Here is a 20,425-nt window from a genome sequence, read left to right on the forward strand (position 1 = left end):
TGTCTTTGGAAAGTAAATAGAAATTTTACTATTAGGACTTTGAGATCATTTAAAAATTATTATGTGAAAATTAAGAAAATATTAATAGTCTGCCAATTAAAACGATCAAGAAAATGTGACATTTGAACATTGTCTGAAGGTAGTAGTCTCAATGCAAACAGTTGTTTGATTGCTTTCTCTCGTGCAGGCTCACTTACATGAATGTCCTTACCAGGAAGTTCGATGTGCTCGCAGGGGGTGCACAGAAAAGGTTCAGAGGAAGGACTTAGCTGACCATTTAAATTCAACTTGTACATATCGGGAGCAAGCCTGTAAATACTGCAATAAAAAAATAACGATTGCAGAGTTAAAGGTAAAATGCTCCACGATAAATGTAACCATGTTTCTTTATGCAATTACTAAGTTTATGCAAGTTTTCAGAATATCTGGAAGAATGCAAAAAAGCTGGAGTTATTTGGTATAACTGAGGATAGCTTCCATCCTATGGTCACACATTGGTCTATAGTTGGCACCATGAGTTTGTGTCCTTGCTTCTTGCTTTAATTTTTATTAATGATGTCTGCTTTCTTTTTGCAACGTGGGTAGTAAGGGGGTGCATTTTCTTCATTCCCTCTCACCCTATCTCCTTTGCCCAAGGCACATCTGATAATGCTGTTCACCTGGTCCTCACCACACCAGCTGACCTTTCTGTTTACCACAGGGACCACTTTCGCATTGACTTCCCTAGTACACTTGCCACTTCCCACCCACTCCTCTCCTTACCCCGTGACCACTCCAGCTACCAAAGGAGGTGCAATACTTCCCCTTCTCCTCCTCCCTCACAACCATCCAAAGATTAAACAGACATTAAAGGCGAGGCAGCAACTCGCATGCACCCTCACCAACCTCCTGATTGGCATTGTGGGTCTACACAACATCAGTGGGACCAAGCAGAACATCTGCAGACTGCCTGTGCACTGCCCTCAATGGACAGCTCGACCATGCAGTTCCATATCATTTCCTCTCCCTTTTCCATTCTATCCTTCACATTCTCTGCTCCTAAAGTGATGTCAAACATAAAGTAGAAGAGCAGCATCTCATCATCTGCTTTTGAGGTCTACAGCAAATTGAGACGAATACTGAATTTTACAATGTCACATGACCCACCCCCTGAGTATAGTTTCCCACTCCTACAATCCATCCAGGTCTTTCTCCCTTCAGGGCTTCCCAGCCATCTTTCAACCATGGACCCACATCATTATAGATGGGTCCATGAACCCCTGCAGACCCTTTGATCATCTTTACGTTCTACTTCTCATTACTCTATTTCTATCTGCCTGTCACTCACATACAGAACTGTGCAAAAGTCTTAGGCATATGTAAATAAAAAATAGGTAAAGTGAGGATTGCTTTCAAAAATTTTCTAAATATCAGAAAATTTACTATGAAGAGCAGTAAACAGTACAAAACTAAATCAAATCAACTATCCTTTACCTTTAAATCGTCATGAATTCTCCTAGGTACACTGTTGTGCAGTTTTGTAAGAAAATCAGCTGGTAGGTTCTTTGAAGCCTCTTGGAGAACTTGCCACAAATCTTCTGCAGACTTTGGCTGCCTCACTTGCAGCCAAGGAGAGTCTGGATTACTCTGGATTACTCTGGATTACTCTCTAGGTAATCCCAGACAGCCTTGAAGATGTTGAGTTCAGGGCTCTGTGGAGGTCTTAATGTTCTGAAACCATATAAAAAAATCTAGTGTGCCTAAGGCCTTTGCATAGTATCACACCCATCTACTTGGGTTTCTGCAACCTTGGTTCATCTTTTCCTTTCCCCTCTCCCGTCTGGTTCTGTCTGCCCTTTATCACTATTACACATCAGTCTTTTGTTCTTCAAGAGCAGCAATTAAAAATCAAAAATGCTGGATACGCTCAAATGACTAGGTAGCATCTGTGGCAAGCAAAATGGAGTTATCGTCTCTGTATCAAGGAACTTCCATCAGAATATCCTGATGTAGAATCTTCAACCTGAAATGTTAATGTTCTTCTTTCCACTTACTGAGAGCTTCCATTTCTTTCACTTTATTTTAGATTTCCAGCATCTGTTTTAATTTTTCTTGTTCTTCAAAACCAGTTGGTAGTGAAAGAGGTGCTAACCAAGTTAGCATGAATTTAATCACATCCAATTGTTGTTTGGTTGAACATATCAAAGTGAAGCTACTTTTTATTTTTTTTGTTGATGTTGTTCCTTTCTTCGTGCCTTGTGGCATGTCGAGCAGCATTTTTTTGCCGTTTCCTTGGCATTTGTCTGTTTTTTATGAGGCCGAGTTGCTAGCTTGACGCTCAGCCCAACACAGATGGAAATCAGGCAAGGAGCTGGCCGGATTCGAACCCTGACCATTTTGCCTTGAAGTCTGGTGCTGATGCCACTACACCACCGGCTGGCTTTATTTGTTGATGGGATTCCAGCAAAACCAACTAGACCGAAATTCATTGCCATTCTCTTTCTGCCTTTAATTAATCGGTGTGCAATTTCCTCGAACCACTGCAACCCTTTTGATCCAGGTACTGCCACAGTTCAGTATTTGCAGGATTTTGCCATGGTAGCCATACGGTAATTTAGATATTTTCCAAACCTGTAATGTTCATGACTTGGAAGCGGATCTGTAGTTGGTGATGCCTTCATGTGCCTGGCCTTCCAGGCAGTAGAGCTGAAGAGTGGCATTGGTGAGTACATTTTGAAACTGCTTCAATTACAGTTACGGTGTGGACAGATTAAGTATACAGAGCGCCTGTCTAGTTTTGTTGGAGATTCACTCATCCAAACAGAAGGAGTGCATTCCACCACGCTCCTGATTCTGTGTCTGATGAGAAGCATTTCAGGAATTGGGAGGTGAATCTATCACTGCTGGTCTTAACCTTCTGTTGTAGCTACAGTTGGGTTTCTGCTCGATGGTGGTGTATAGCACGTTATGTAGCGCGTAGTGTACAGCGCCAGCAACTCTGGTTCAGCTCTGCTGCTCTCTGTAGGGAGGTTGCAGAGACAACGGCCTCTGGTCCCTCTGATCACGGCCCTCGGATGCCTCCGTTTCCTCTGGCATTGCAAAGACATACTTGCCTGTGGCTCCCATGGGTGTAACTGGGCAGCACATGCTTGTTGGGCCAGAAGTGCCTTTTGCCGTGCTGAATCGCTAAGTTTCAAAAAGCTAATGCCATTGCAGGTTAGGAGCTGATTTCTATCCTCATCTGATAGCTGTGATTATTGCTTGCCATCTATATGGTACAGATGCTGCAGGTCTCAAATCGGAATATATCTGATGTATAGTGTTCGTGGCATCTCGACACGAGAGGTGTTCCGAATGAAACTGAACACTGATCATCCCATTTCTGACCTTACAGTGAAGCAGCTGAATGTGGCCAAACACAGGACCAGCTGCTGACATGATTGTCGAACAACGTTGCCGTCATCAGTTTCCTTTATACTGGATGTGACTTCATCCCAAAGAGAAGTCCTCATAAACTTCAACTTTTCTGGGACCCCCTTGATGCTTCAAAGTCTTCCCTAGATTCAAGGGTGGTCACTTGCACCTTCTCAGTGAGTTTACTCATTGTGTAAGGCTGTAATAAAATTGGAAGGAAAGTGGTTCTGATGGAACCCAGACAAGGCAACAGTAAGTGAATTATTGAAAAATGCCATTGAATGGCATAGTCAAAGACATGTTAGTCATGTTGCTGACTGACCTAATGATATTTTCGCTAATGATGGCCTACCAGGTTTTATATTTGTAGTTGGTTGGTTTAGACAGAGCTATACCATATTCTCATTAGCTTTTCTCTGCATTCTAATGCATTGCCAAGGTTGACCCAACGGTGAATGCTCAGTGGGAGGAAGCTGGTGTGAGGGATGGAGTGGACTTGAAAGAAATTTACAGTAAATGCAGGCCTCATTACATACTTTTTTCAAAGTAGAATGTATCAAAAGAGATTTGATTTCAAAAATACCAGAGATTGCGGATAAACATTTCTGATTGAATCGTTCAGAATATTCCACGCAATTCTACAGATAGTTTCCATCACTAAGTCAAATGAGCAGCATTAAAAGAATGATTAGTAGAATGATGTGACTGGAATTAAATGGATAGAAATAAGTTTAATTAAGGATGCACAATCTTCAATTCAGTAATGTGTTTTGAGGGGATAATATTTTTTTCCCTTTTTCTTTTAATCTCCTAGAAACATGAAGATTTTGACTGTCCTGCATTCCTAGTCCTATGCCCTAATAAGTGCAATACTTTTATTCTGAGAGGAGAGGTAAGTTGTTATGTTTAAGTTTCCTCAAGGTACATTTTTAAAATTTGGTTAGTAGACTGCTGTTTATATATTGAATTTGTGCAGGGAATGGACTTTGATTGTAAAATATAACATTAAAATTTAATTCCTCTGAGGAAAATAATCATGTATAACATCTCTTCAGACAAATCAGCAAGGTGAAAAACAGCCTTTAACAGAAAACAGAAGTTTGAACCAAATTGTGATTGGTACTTTGTTTACAACCCAGGCATCACTAGCAACGTCAACATTTATTGCCCTGGGTATAGGTGGAAGAGTGCTACAGTTGGTAAAGCTGCCGCCTCACCGCTCCAGGTTCAATCCTGACTTCCAGGGCTGATGAAAACTTGTGAGGATGAAAATGGGTCAGGGTAGGAACAGTGTAAGAATGGGTGCCTGATAGTCAGTTTGAACTAAGTTGATTGAAGGACCTGTGTAATGACTGTATCCCTCTGACTCTCTGAGATGGTGATAAGCTGTTGAGGCCTTCAGGTGCAGGTACTCTCAAAATGCTGCTGGGGAGGGAGGGAGCTCCCAGATCTGCATCCAGTGTTGAAGGAGTAGGATCATATCTGCACATCCGGAGAGTGTAACACAGCTTCCCACAGACCTGAAACCTTAGTCCTCCTCTCTGGTAGAAATGGTGAATTTGGGAGGTGTGTAAACGGAGGGCTTCTATTTTGAGCTGCTTTGCTTGAAGAGTTCTGTGCATCAGACCAAGAAGGCGTGGTCTCTGATCAAACGTCTGCTCTTCATATACACAGTTGCGAGTTGGATTATGAGTTGAATATGCATGTGATAGATCAGGAAGTCACCTGGCTAAAGGACAACAGAGGCACTAAGAACAGAAAGGAAAAACACTCTTTGTCCTTGGTTCATGTTATGAGAAATCCTGAAAGCTTAACATGGCAATAGTATAGTTTTAACAAGGAACTGAAGACCTTTTTTTAAAAAAAGTAAGTTTCATGCTAATATTACTGTCATTTAACCCTTGACTATGACAACAGATCCACGGTACTCTATCCCCACATTTGCAGGCCGAGCTCTCCCAAAAACATCACAGCAATGCTCTGACATTTGACTCAGTGTGAGTGTAGTGGCGGAGCACGGACTTGCCTAATTCATGCAGGGACTCTGCGATCTGAATCGGCTCCATGTTAGTCCCGTATCTGAAACAGTTTGAACAGAGAGGACTGGTTATGAGAGACATGTTAAATATTTTATTATCCAAATTAAGTGTGATTTAATGTTTCCTGATACTTAAAATATTTAGTAATTAAAGAATTTATTTTAAATGTTCTATATTTTTCAATCTGTTAACAGTATTTGAATCTTTCTGACTGAGTGTAGATGTTTTTGAAGTTGACAGCTTTGATAGCAAGCAAGGCTGGTGTCATCTTGGCCACCTGTAAAACAAAAATTAATTGGTACCTGGACAGGGCATGTTCGGATTCACTCATGTAGAACACGTGCCCACACATTGCTTCATCATTTGAGATCCGATACTTTAAAGGCCAAACTCAGGGACCTGCAAGTAAACTTGCTGATGACACAAAGGTTGGAGGTGTTGTGGATAGTGTGGAGGGACATTGATAGGATGCAAAACTGGGCTGAGAAGTGGCAGATGGAGTTCAACCCAGATAAGTGTGAGGTGGTTCATTTTGGTAGGTCAAATATGATGACAGAATATAGTATTAATGGTAAGACTCTTGGCAGTGTGGAAGATCAGGGAGATCTTGGGGTCAAGGCTTGACACTCAAGGCTGCTGTGCAGGTTGACTCTGTGGTTAAGAAAGCATACGGCGCATGGGCCTTCAACAATTGTGGGATTGAGTTTAAGAGCTGAGAGGTAATGTTGCAGCTATATAGGACCCTGGTCAAATCCCACTTTGAGTACTGTGCTCAATTCTGGTTGCCTCACTGTGGAAACGGTAGAAAGGGTGCAGAGGAGATTTACAAGGATGTTGTCTGGAATGGGGAGCATGCCTTATGAGAATAGTTTGAGTGAACTTGGCCTTTTTTCCTTGGAGCGATGGAGGATGAGAGGTGACCTGATGGAGGTGTATAAGATGATGAGAGGCATTGATCGTGTGGATAGTCAGAGGCTTTTCCCAGGGCTGAAATGGCTAGCACGGGAGGGCACAGTTTTAAGGTGCTTGGAAGTAGGTATATAGGAGATATCAGGGGTAAGTTTTTTACTCAGAGTGGTGAGTGTGTGAAATGGGCTGCCCGTGATGTTGGTGGAGGCGGATATGGTAGGGTCTTTTAAGAAACTCCTGGACAGGTAGATGGAGCTCAGAAAAATAGAGGGCTATGGGTAACCTAGACAATTTCTCAGTTAAGGACATTTCTCAGCTTTGTGGGCCGAAGGGCCTGTATTGTGCTGTAGGTTTTCTATGTTTCAATATTTCACCTTTCATCCTTAACCTCTGATCTCTACTTCTAGTCTCACCCAGCCTCAATGGAAAAATATGCATGCATTTACCCTATCTATGTCTATCATAATTTTGTATAACTCTATCAAATCTTGCCCTATTCTCCTACGCTCCAAGGAATAAAGTCCTAAGCTATTTAACTTTTCACTATTACCCCAGGTCCTCAAGTCCTGGCAACATTCTTGTATATTTGCTCTGTACTCTTTCAACCTCACTGATATCTTTCCAGTAGGTAGATGACCACACAGTAGTCCAAATTCGGCCTCACCGATTGTCTTGTAGAACTTTGGTGACAGAACATCATTGCGCTTGATTTATGGAGACAATGTGCCAAAAAGCTCTTTTTGTGACTCTGTCCACCTGTGACACTCCCTTAACTACGTGAAGCACTTGACATGTAGGTTGCACTCTGTGTCAGTACCTTTCCTTTCTTGACTGATAAAAAGAATAACCTTCCTTCTACTTGGAACCTACAGTAATTGAGGTGCATACCATTCCAAGACAGAAATAAAAATAACTTCCTTTTCTTTCTCAGTTAAATAACCACCAGTTACAGTGTCTCAATGTGACGATGTCCTGTCCTTTCTCTCAGTATGGATGCAATTTCCAGGTTAGTACATTTTAATCATTTTATTGCTATTAAAGTTTAGCTATGCTGAGAAGTCTAGTTGATCAAATTCTAGCTGTAGAACTTGGAATAGTTGGAGACACCATATAAAGCAGGGATTAGGCAGTTGGATTCTGGCAATTTTGCAATCAGAAGTTTCTTCGGGTGCCAAGTAGAAGGTAGAAAATCTTAAAGTATAATAAGAAAGAAAATGAAATGAAGGCAAGGAACAAAAAGTTGTGGTTGTCCTATACTACTTAAAAACTAGCTGAATCCAAAAAGATAACAAGGTATTCGTGTTCAAGTGGTTATGAATCCACTTATTCACAGTGACACTTATGACACCTGCTGCAGAAAAGCTCAGAACCATCTCGGAAAGCCCAGATTCAGCTATACTACAATTACTGGAAAATTCACTGAACAGTTACACGTATGATTATGTGAATTACATGGGCGATTATCTAAAAATCCAAGCAAGCACAAGAAAAGTTAAAATATGAAAAAAAAGATTTTACTCTAATCTAACAGCAGAAAGAAAATTCTAAAATATTCATTGTGCTATTGCAGTTACAGCCATGATGCAATGTGTAAAATGAAATTCACATTTTCATGAGCTAACCTTGCTTGCTAACTCCAGCTGAACTTTATATTGTGAGGCTGAATTCAAATGTTTTTCTTTTGTTTCCTTCACCATCATTGAACTTTCTTCTGCTTTGTTCTTGTAGGGAAACAACCAAGAAATGAAAATGCATGAAGTTAGTACAATGGCCCAGCATTTAAAATATGTGCTATTGAAGAATGAACATCTCGAAAAAACGGTAAAGAGGGGAAAAAGTCCAAGCAAAGTGTTTTGTTTTTAAAGTAAAGGCAAATTGAATAGAGTGCCTAATACATACCTGATCACTTTTATGTTGGGGTGTGTCAGTGTTCACAAATTTGAAATTGTTTGGGAGAGAAGGGCGATGAGATAATTGTGAGAGAGGGGCTGAGGCACTGATCTGCAGATTACTCATTCAGCTTGCCCAGCAGTGTGCTTGTGAACTGGTTCTGTGTCTTCATTGTTCTCCAGAAATGAGAGCTGACACCTGTATTAAAATCATAATGTGTCACTGGCTTTGAATACTGAACTGTAGAAATTCTTGCTTTGGAACAAATAGTTGAATCATTGTTCAGATATGTGCATTAGTTTCAGCATAACCAATCCCTGAAGGAGAATTGTCAGTACAGTTGATATCTTTTCTGAGGGCTTTTTATCCTTATTCAGTATGTTATTATGATGTTATTATTCAAGATGTCAGTGTCACTTAAATATCTAAACTTCTATAGAGTTATCCTAGCTTGCATGCTACTTTATGTTTTTTCACGTCACAACTTTGAGAGAAAACATTACCTTTTACTCATGACTCAGAAAGATGACCAGCTTGGTCCCTGATTTCTTTGATATCGTGAAGGGATCATTACAATTATGTTAAGGGGAAAACCAGAATAGGTTTTTGCCACAGTTATTCACGTGATTCCTGCTAGAAGCACCGTGTATTCTGGTTAATTACATTTGACCAGTATATTTTGGCTCAATTAAGCATCTGCCCCTATTACTGAAGTTTCATGGAAATCGTTAAAAGGGGAAAAAAAACTACCATTTAACTGAGTAACTCTTAATGTATTTAGATAAATACAAAACAAGTTGAACACTACCGGTACCTCTACAGTACTATAAAACTATATTAGTTCCTAATAGTTATTGATAGTCAACACGTACAACAAGCTGGAGGTACTCAGCAGGTTGGACAGCATTTGTGGAAACGAGCAGTCAGTGTTTCGGGCCAAGACCCCAAGACGGTCTCAGCCTGAAACGCTGACTGCTCATTTCCACAGATGCTGTCCGACCTGCTGAGTTCATCCAGCTTGTTGTACGTGTTGATTTGACCCCGGCATCTGCAGTGTACTTTGTGTTTACTAGTTATTGATATTCACCTGTCGCGTTCTTTTGATTGATTATGAATGAACAAAATTAGCAGAGGCACCTAGTGCAGATAATGGACTGCCTTCATACAATGTTTTTGATGACTGCATCTTCCAAATCTACATTTTCATTGGAACATTCAAGACTATTGTACGTACCTTTGTAATTCCTAACTTGTTGAAGAAGTAAAATCATTTCACATTCACTCCCGGCTGTTTCTGGCATCTCCAAGCCTGAATGCTTGAAACCCACAGTGAGTGAAACTGTTCCGAATGTCTTAACTGCCTATTTCACGCTGATAAAAATCACTGCTTTCTGAACACAAACGCGTGTAACTGATGCAATTTAAAACCGATCACTGTAAACACGGAGTAGTGTCTAACAGCCGCAGTAGTGCGTGTGACTGACACCAGTTAGAAACAGTTCAGCAACAGTCCCCTGCCCCATTAAGCAGCATAGTGTCCCAAATAAACGACAGGATACTCCTTGTCCCAAATAAGCAGCTGCCCTGATTAACAGTGGTCCAATTGACTAGATCCACTGCATTTGTGAATACATGTGCAGCCAACTTCTCCTATACCTATGATAAGATGATCAATGAGGTCTTTTAAATTAGTGAAGTACTATGCCAGTGCTGGTGTGCCTTTAGGCAACAATTAGCCAATACTAGTGGTAGGTTATGTTTTCTGTTTCACTTTCAGCTACAGCGAAAACACTACAAAAAGCTAAACTTGTGTTTCCTTCTGTGTTTGAATGTGAAGGTAATTTTGTTTAAAAACAGAAGGTTCTTATTATCCTGTGTGATGTGTCCCTGCAGACTCCTCTGAGTATAGTTTCACATGAAGCTCCATTGTTCATTGTCTTTTGGTTTCTCGTTCTGGAAGGCAGTTTAACCTTTTGGAAACACCACCACATTTTAATGCAATTTAATGTGGATAAATGTGAGGTTATCCACTTTGGTGGCAAGAACAGGAAAACAGATTATTATCTGAATGCGGCCTGCAGATAATCGGCCTGATTAGGGAAAGGGGAGGTGCACCTGAGACCTGGGTGTCATTGTACACCAGTCATTGAAAGTGGGGATGCAGGTACAGCAGGCGGTGAAAAAGGCGAATGGTATGTTGGCATTCATAACAAGAGGATTTGAGTACAGGAGCAGGGAGGTTCTACCGCAGTTGTACAAGGCCTTGGTGAGACCACACCTGGAGTATTGTGTGCAGTTTTGGTCCCCTAATCTGAGGAAAGACATTCTTGCCATAGAGGGAGTACAAAGAAGGTTCACCAGATTGATTCCTGGGATGGCAGGACTTTCATATGAAGAAAGACTGGATCGACTAGGCTTATACTCACTGGAATTTAGAAGATTGAGGGGGGATCTTATTGAAATGTATAAAATTCTAAAGGGATTGGACAGGCTAGATGCAGGAAGGTTGTTTCCGATGTTGGGGAAGTCCAGAACGAGGGGTCACAGTTTTAGGATAAAGGGGAAGCATTTTAGGACCGAGATGAGGAAAAACTTCTTCACACAGAGAGTGGTGAATCTGTGGAATTCTCTGCCACAGGAAACAGTTGAGGCCGGTTCATTGGCTATATTTAAGAGGAAGTTAGATCTGGCCCTTGTGGCTAAAGGGATCAGGGGGTATGGAGAGAAAGCAGGTACAGGGTTCTGAGTTGGATGATCAGCCATGATCATACTGAATGGCGGTGCAGGCTCGAAGGGCCGAATGGCTTACTCCTGCACCTATTTTCTATGTTTCTATGTATCCAGCTACAAATTTGCACCATAATATCTGGGAATGTTATAATTACTTATCGATGTCTAAACAGACTGCTCATTTTACCTTATTGACTACGTTCCCTCTAACATATTTTTACAACAGCTGGGCAGACCAACCATAGCTCTCAGCAGGAAATTATTACACTGCCTGGAAACTGTGTGGCACTTTATATTAACATTATATAAAATAAATTCCAGATGTGCAGAAGTAAAGGCTATGTGCGTGAGAGCATTTGGTTACTGTGCGGCCACACACCTACGCAGCGTAGGGGGAACAGAGCTTATTGCTGCTGTCTCCACCCCCCCCCCCCACCACTGTCTCCTTTCTTCTCCCTGTCTCTCTCTCTCCCTCTTCTTCTCACTCATTTATAATTCTCCTTAGAGAATTACAAAGTTGATACTTTGGGGGCTATGAGTATTAATGTTAATGTAGTTCAGCCTTAAAATGTTATACTGTACTGAATTAAGAAGTGGCACAATAAAATGAGAAGGTGCCACTAAAAGGAATTTATTGTTGTAAGATTGTTTTGACTGTGGCTGACTGGTATTGAGACTGGTTATCTTGCTCAGTACATTTTTAATGGTCCTGCCACCGGGGTCAGTGGATATCCAACGTTATCTGTATTTTCTCTATTCTGCAAATACGACAAACCCAGTTAATGCACCATCTAGTGGTCCGGTTGATGTCCAGAGATAAAAGGCTGATGGGGATGCTGAACTGGTGAACAAGTTAGCAAAGGGAACATGGTGTGTCACATTATGGTGCTACAAATTCCCCACCGCCCCACACTTGAAATGCCCAAGTTTAAAATAGGCAATTGCTCATTTCAGCCAAATGGCAATACTTGTTTGCAGTAATCTCATTTTAAAAGTTGCCTGCTGCAGATGTTGGTGTGGTTGGTGCATCTTGGGCTTAAGAAGCAGTGTCTGTTCACTCGATTATAGAAACTACATTCAAACTGAGAGGTAATCCATAAAGGTATTAATATTCCACTATGGAGAGTAAGGCCTAAGGTATCCCATTTCTATATTGCTGATGATGGAGTTTTGTTCATCGACCGCGGGCTTCTCGTCTGCTTGGGTTGGGATGTAGGCTGCTGTCGGGATAGCTTAAGTGAATTTCTGTGTTAGATAGTTTGGGCGGCACTTTGCCATTAGATATTCCAAGTCTGTTGAGCTGCCGCTTGCCAGAACCATCACGTCCAAGCATCATAAGGAGTGAATTAGTAAGCAGACCTTCAGCCTCTTACTTTGCCCAAGGACGCCATACACTCCATTTGGAAAATGCAAAGGAAGGCCCGGCCTCTATTTTTTTTTGTTTAAAATCGTACTGTTTGCGTTTGAAAAAGAGACTTTTACACTTTGAAAGCAGCAGGAAGACATGTTAGGCTTCTGATGCTGAGTCAAACTGGAGCATGTTTGACAGGGAAATGTATCATTATTTCTGAAGCAGCTCACAGAACAGGTCGGATGATGTCATTTCATCTGTCTGAAAATTGTCAAATACAGTGAGCTTGCTTTTCTGGGTTGTTGAGGAAGATAAATTTGGCATCTCTTCAATGAGAAAAGTACTCCCAACTCATCTTTATTGCCTGGATTGGGGAGCAGGCCTTATGAGAATAGGTTGAGTGAACTCGGCCTTTTCTCCATGGAGCGATGGAGGATGAGAGGTGTATAAGATGAGAGGCATTGATCATATGGATAGTCAGAAGCTTTTTCCCAGGGCTGAAATGGCTGCCACAAGAGGGCACAGGTTTAAGATGCTTGGGAGTAGGTGTAGAGGAGATGTTGGGGTAAGTTTTTTACTCAGACAGTGGTGAGTGCATGGAACGGGCTGCCTGCGACAGTGGTGGAGGCAGATATGATAGGGTCTTTTAAGAGACTTTTGGATAGGTACATGGAGCTTAGAAAAATAGAGGGCTATGGGTAAACCTAGTAATTTCTAAGGTAGGGACATGTATGGCACAGCATTGTGGGCCGAAGGGCCTGTATTGTGCTGTAGGTTTTCTATGTTTCTATATTCTCTTCAGCAGATGTAAGGTTCTTGTGGGTTTCATCAGTTGAAAGGCAGAAAATAAAAAATCATCCGAAAGAGAATGATTCAGAAGGAGATTTCAGTTGGCATATTCTTCCAAAGTTTACTTGCTTACAATTTGGATGGAGAGACTGGGAAAGAGCCACTCTGTGAATATGGTGCTGGAGCAGTAATCGATCAAGTAACCCCCAGAGATAAAATCCCACTGTGGAATTTAAATTCAATCAATAATCTAGCTTTTTTTTTCAAATTGTTATCATTAGTAACAATGTTAAGAAAAACTGATTGTTGTGAAAACCCATCTAGTTCACAGAAGTCATTCTGGGAGGGAATTGCCCAGTCTGGTTCACGTGGGACTTCAGACCCACTCCTTTGGCTGAGCAGTCAAGGGGTGATTCAGGGCTGCCAAGAAATGATAGATGGTCTTTCTAGTGCTACCTAGTTCATAAAAAATAAATACATCTTAGAAATTGAGAACCATCAAGGGAGCTCATTTGTCATCTAATGACTGCAGCAAGTTATTTGTTTCCGTGGAAAATAGATTACAGGTTATCTGATCGAGGGATGTCGACATTTTACTTGGAATTTAATGAGATTGCCAAGCACCAGTTTTAAAACCCTAGAGTCCTCATTGGACCAAGAAGTAGTCAGAATCTGTAAATCAGTAGCCATGCAATTGACTGAGAGGTGAGATTGCAAAACCGAAGAGTGATTCAAGGAGAATTTTGTTTGTGAAAATATTTAGATGGTACTCTCTCAGATCCTCTTCATGATGGTCAGTATCACCTGAATTGTTTCAATTTTCATTCGAATTAACATTCTCAACACTCAAGTTTACTTCAGCTTTTAATGTTCACTTCTGTTATTAATGAAGTGACATATTGCACTGTACTGTGAAAACTCTAGTTACTGATCAGCTTTATCAGCTTGCATTGTTCTGGTTTCTTTCTGAATCATTCACACAACATAATCTGTTTTACAGCCTTCCAGTTTTAAAACAGAGTTGAAGAACTTCAGACCTTAACCACCACACCCACTTTCTCCCTGAGCAAATATTTTTGGGGGTAACTGCACCAGAACCACTGGCAGCAACAAAAGTTAAGATGGAATTTGAATGTGGAATTGCATTCACTAACACATGTACTCAGATATAGTAGAAAACTTCTGTATTCCATCCAGACAGGTCATGACATGTATACTTATATCGAGGTCATAAAAAAACAATACAGAATATTGTTTTTCCTTTACAAAGAAAGTGCAGTGTTGATAGATAAAATACAAGGGGGGCACGATGAGGTAGATTGGGAGATCAAGAGTTTATCTTTTAGCCTGTGAGAGGTCTATTCAAGAGTCTGATAGCAATGGAATAGAAGCTGTCCTTGACTTTAGTGGTCTTTGCGCTCAAGTTTCTGTATCTCTGTATCTAAGTTTCTGTATCTGTATCTCCTGCCTGACTAGGGAGAAGAGAGAAAAACTGAGGGAGGGGGGTCTTAGCTGTTCTGCCAAGGCAACAGGAAGTATAGACAAAGTTAACAGATTGGAGGCTGGTTTCTCAGATAGATGGGTTGCATTACAACTTTCTGCAGTTTCTTGTGACCTAGGACAGAACAGTTGCAGCACCAATCTATTACGCATCTGGATAGGATGATTTCAATGGTGCAAGGATTATCAGGGACATGCTGAAAATCCTATACTTTCTGAGGAAATGGAGGTGTTGGTGTGCTTTCTTGGCTGTACCATTCTCATGGCTGGAGCAGGACATGTTGTTGGTGATATTTATAGTGCATCCTGGAACCTGAAGCTCTCAACCATCTCCAGCTCAGCGTCATTGATAGACTCAGGGACTGCACTCCACCGGGTCCTCCTTTGTAACTGAAAATCTTTTTAAAAAGCTACAAATGCTGGAAATGTGAAATAAAAGAAAGCAATGCAGATGCTTACTAGTCAAATGGCACATGTGGAAAGCGAAAAGGTTAACTTTTCAGAAGGAAGACTTGCCCCAGCCTGCCGTCTGCTTTCTTTCCACAGATGCTGCCTGACTTGCTAAGTGTTTTCAGCCTTCGTAGTGTTTTATTTCTCCTCTTGCTTCGCACGTGTACAGTTTACCTGCTGCTTTCCTGCCAGAAAAGCCTGAGCCACAGATATTTGTCTTCTGCCATAATTTACATGCTTCTATCCTCAGGTGTTTTAACCATTTCATTGGACATATATAACCATATAACAATTACAGCATGGAAACCGGCCATCTTGGCCCTTCTAGTCCATGCTGAACGCTTACTCTCACCTAGTCCTACTGACCCGCATTCAGCCCATAACCCTCCATTCCTTTCCTGTCCATATACCTATCCAATTTTACTTTAATTGACAATACCGAACCTGCCTCTACCACTTCTACTGGAAGCTCATTCCACACAGCTACCACTCTCTGAGTAAAGAAATTCCCCCTCGTGTTACCCTTAAACTTTTGCCCCCTAACTCTCAACTCATGTCCTCTTGTTTGAATCTCCCCTACTCTTAATGGAAAAAACCTATCTACGTCAACTCTATCTATCCCCCTCATAATTTTAAATACCTCTATCAAGTCCCCCCTCAACCTTCTAAGCTCCAAAGAATAAAGACCTAACTTGTTCAACCTTTCCCTGTAACTTACGTGCTGAAACCCAGGTAACATTCTAGTAAATCTTCTCAGTACACTCTCTATTTTGTTGACATCTTTCCTATAATTAGATATTATATTACATATTATTAGATATTAGATATTATATTATAATTAAATATTATATTCCTATAATAGACATCTTTTGTCTATTATACTGTACATCTCCTAGTTTGCTCAAAGGTCAATAAAGTTAAATATTAACTCTGTTCACTTATACTGGCCTTCCTTCCAAAGTGAGAACAAAGCTTTCTGAAGTTATTGGAAGTATTTGCTTTAGAACCAGTTTTCCTATTTTGACTTTAACCTTTTCTACAAATCCCATGATAGGTTCCTGATGTATCACAAATGGGCAGTGATTATCTGGTGTTTGCCAGGGCTGGTGCCCAAGAAGAGCCATGGAACTTGGCAGCTGGTTTATTTTGTTGTTGAAATATGATACATCAGGAACTGATTTCATTAAAGACGTCATTTAGCTGGAAAGGTTGTCGAAAAGATTCGTAGTGATGTTATCGGGAATGGAGCACTTTAGTTATAAGGAGAAGCTAGGTGGGCTGTTTTTTCCCCTTGGAGTCTGAGGGGTAACCTTAGGTGCATATAAAATCGTGAGCAGTATAGATAAGATGCATAAGCACATTCTTTTTCTTTGGGTTGGGCAGTTTAAAACTAGAGGACATGGATCTAAAGTGAGAAGGGAGAGATTTAAAAGGGACTGGAAAGAAAGCTTTTCACAGGTGGTGGGTATATCCAACAGACCACCAAGAAGACTGGAGTGGTGGGTATGTCGTTGCCAATTAACTGGAATCTGAAAACTCATACTTGTTCCTCCATCACACTTTATTTACTTGTGCACAAGTGTGGCTCCTGTCACTGTACTGTTCTGACGTTTGAGCAGAGCAATGCCGTTTTTATACAGAATTGGCTAGCAGTTGCAGACACTTGGTAAACTGTGCGTTGTTTATATCCCTTATTTGCATAATCAATTGCCATTCACAATACGGGTGTTAAATGACACTTTGAAGTTGGTAAAGTGATTGTCCCGTAGTCGGAGTGTGCATTGCATTCTTCCGTCACATCCTTTTCATGCCAAATGGCTGCAGATTGATGCCATCCAAAGGGAAGTTACGCTCTTCAAGGACTTCTCTTCAAAGACCTTTCTCAGCCGGGTTGACTGTACGCTATCTGCCAACTATACCTTAATCCTTCCCTTGCTGTAACTTCAACAGGTACTATTGAATGAATGAATGAAATTTTATTTTGGTCAGTAGAAACATAACAAAAAGCACAATTTTCAACTATGATTTCATAAAACAAAATTTAATAATAAAAATCTTTAAAAGAGACGGAAAGGGTGTAGGCTGAAGCTACAGCTTATTAGGCCTACCCCTCGTACTTATACAGCAATGTATTTGGCGTCAATCATCACAACACAACAAAAAAATTTCATAATCTTTTCACACAAAATCCAATTCCAAGAATCATTTATTTACATTACTCCCATTCATTTTAAATCATGTATTTTATATTTGTTCATTAAATTATTTTTAAATAATTTTTTAAACTTGTTATGTGTAGTGCATGTTTTTGAATTCTCACTACAACTGTTCCATAGATTCACCCCCTGACTGAAATACAATGATTTTTTTTACATTTGTTCATATCCTTTGTTTTTAAAATATACATGTTCCTCTCAACTCATGTTGACTTTCTCTCATTTTAATCAATGTTTGGATACTTTGTGGTAACTGTCCATTTTATTACTTTATACATTATTTGTATTATTTTAAAATCTATGAAATCTCTGAATTTTAAAGTATTTAGTTGAATAAATAGTGGATTGGTTGGCTCATAATAACTTGTCATATTTACAATTCGTACGGCTTTTACGATAGTAATAGTATCATACGTGTGGTACTATTATAATGTTTAAGAGGCAGTTAGACAAGTGTACAGATGGAAAAGGTGGAGAGGGGTATGGGCCAAATGCAGTCATATGGGGCAAGTTCATGTGACTTCCTTGGTCAGCATTGTTGAGCCGAAGGGCTTGTTTCTGTGTTGTGTAACACACTTTATTCTGCAGATCTCAGTATGTAAAGTACTTAAAAGATATTGGTGGTGCATTGAATTTTTTTGGGATCATGGCGAGATGTAGACTAACGCCCTGATCTCTAGAAATCACTTGTTAACTTTTTTTCTGGATTACTGAAGCCAATGAATTTTGATATCTCTTTAATAAAAATCTATGTTTAGTCAATGAGAAGGTTCACAACTGCAGAAACTATTCTCTGGGTCATCCACATTCTTTCCATGTTGTTTAATCCGGCTGTCGTGCTGGTGACAAACACACATTACATTTGTACAGGTGTATGGTTTAATTGCTTCCTTTGAATACTAGACTTAATGCATTGCGAACTCGGCCTTGTATGAACATGTCACTTTAGATCTTAGTTGATGCGATCAGCTGTTCTGGTACACATTAATGCTAATTGTGATAAACAGTTCACAGAGTGCATCACTGGTTACATCAACTTCTGTGTGGACTAACTGTCCTTTGTTATTCGAATAACAAGCCATGGGTAACAAAGGACTTTAAGGACATCCTGAACACTAAAAAGAGGGCGTTTAGAGATGGAAATAGGGAGGAGCTGAGGACAATACGGAGAGACCTGAAAGCCAAGATCAGGGAGGCTAAAGACAGATATAGGAGGAAGCTTGAGTGGAAACTCCAGCAGAACAATGTGAGAGAGGTCTGGAGTGGGATGAGGACCATCACTGGGTTCCAGCAAACTAGCAACAGAGGAGCTGAAGGCAGTGTGGACAGGGCCAACAAACTTAACCCGTTCTTCAACAGATTTGACACTGTGGCCCCTGCCCATCCCCCACATGATTCATCTGTTGTCGGCCCCCAACCAACACATACTCCACTCTCCCCTCCTACCCCTCCTCACAGCCCCCCACCCTGCTCTCATGACGACACCCCTCCCCCACCTGAAACCACCATGGTGGGCTTCACAGCTGACCAGGTGAGAAGACAGCTGAAACGTCTCCACCCAAGCAAGGCTGCAGGCCCGGATGATGTCAGCCCCAGGGTGCTTAAAGCCTGTGCCCCCCCAGCTATGTGGAGTACTTCACCATGTCTTCAACCTGAGCCTGAGTCTCCAGAGGGTTCCTGTGCTGTGGAAGACGTCCTGCCTCATCCCTGTACCGAAGACGCCATGCCCCAATGGCTCCGATGACTACAGACCGGTGGCATTGACCTCCCACATCATGAAGACCCTGGAGAGACTTATTCTAGAGCAGCTCCGGCCTATGGTTAGGCCACACTTAGACCCCCTCCAGTTCGCCTATCAGCCCCAACTAGGAGTTGAGGATGCCATCGTCTACCTGCTGAACCGTGTCTACGCCCACCTGGACAAGCCGGCGAACACTGTGAGGGTCATGTTTTTTGACTTCTCCAGTGTGTTCAGTACCATCCGCCCTGCTCTGCTGGGTGAGAAGCTGACAGTGATGCAGGTGGATGCTTCCCTGGTGTCATGGATTATTGATTACCTGACTGGCAGACCACAGTACGTGCGCTTGCAACACTGTGTGTCAGACAGAGTGGTCGGCAGCACTGGGGCTCCACAGGGGACTGTCCTGTCTCCCTTTCTCTTCACCATCTACACCTTGGACTTCAACTACTGCACAGAGTCTTGCCATCTTCAGAAGTTTTCTGATGACTCTGCCATAATTGGATGCATCAGCAGGGGAGATGAGGCTGAGTACAGGGCTACGGTGGGAAACTTTGTCACATGGTGCGAGCAGAATCATCTGCAGCTTAATGTGAAAAAGACTAAGGAGCTGGTGGTGGACCTGAGGAGGGCTAAGGCACCGGTGACTCCTGTTTCCATCCAAGGGGTCAGTGTGGACATGGTGGAGGATGACAAATACCTGGGGATACGAATGGACAATAAACTGGACTGGTCAAAGAACACTGAGGCTGTCTACAAGAAGAGTCAGAGCTGTCTCTATTTCCTGAGGAGACTGAGGTCCTTTAACATCTGCTGGACGATGCTGAGGATGTTCTACAAGGCTGTGGTGGCCAGTGCTATCATATTTGTTGTTGTGTGCTGGGGCAGCAGGCTGAGGGTAGCAGACACCAACAGAATCAACAAACTCATTCGTAAGGCCAGTGATGTTGTGGGGGTGGAACTGGACTCTCTGACGGTGGTGTCTGAAAAGAGGATGTTGTCCAAGTTGCATGCCATCTTGGACAATGACTCCCATCCACTCCATAATGTACTGGTTAGGCACAGGAGTAAGTTCAGCCAGAGACTCATTCCACCGAGATGCAACACTGAGCGTCATAGGAAGTCATTCCTGCCTGTAGCCATCAAACTTTACAACTCCTCCCTTGGAGTGTCAGACACCCTGAGCCAATAGGCTGGTCCTGGACTTATTTCCACTTGGCATAATTTACTTATTATTATTTATGGTTTTATATTGCTATATTTCTACACTATTCTTGGTTGGCGCAGCTGTAACGAAACCCAATTTCCCTCGGGATCAATAAAGTATGTCTGTCAGTTGACTAAAATAACTAAAAATGCATAAATTTGGTTTTGGGCTCAAAGAAAAAGAAAACCTTGTGTTTTGGAGTTTCTATGCCAA

The 20,425-nt window shown here is 41.5% G+C and overlaps 1 protein-coding gene across 2 annotated transcripts in view; it reads left to right on the forward strand.

The window, feature by feature from the left end:
• The window catches only part of traf3 (TNF receptor-associated factor 3), a 77,794-nt gene that overhangs the window by 46,571 nt on the left and 10,798 nt on the right, over nucleotides 1–20,425 (forward strand). The window contains exons 5-8 of one of the 2 annotated variants that reach the window (XM_073039714.1): nucleotides 188–352; nucleotides 4,208–4,285; nucleotides 7,273–7,347; nucleotides 8,070–8,162. In XM_073039714.1, coding sequence (XP_072895815.1) covers nucleotides 188–352; nucleotides 4,208–4,285; nucleotides 7,273–7,347; nucleotides 8,070–8,162 — 411 coding nt within the window. The remainder of the gene's footprint in view (nucleotides 1–187; nucleotides 353–4,207; nucleotides 4,286–7,272; nucleotides 7,348–8,069; nucleotides 8,163–20,425) is intronic. The other variant, XM_073039715.1, reaches the window with a different exon arrangement.

Source organism: Hemitrygon akajei, chromosome 3 (genome assembly GCF_048418815.1).
Source record: "Hemitrygon akajei chromosome 3, sHemAka1.3, whole genome shotgun sequence".
Lineage (NCBI taxonomy): Eukaryota > Metazoa > Chordata > Chondrichthyes > Myliobatiformes > Dasyatidae > Hemitrygon > Hemitrygon akajei.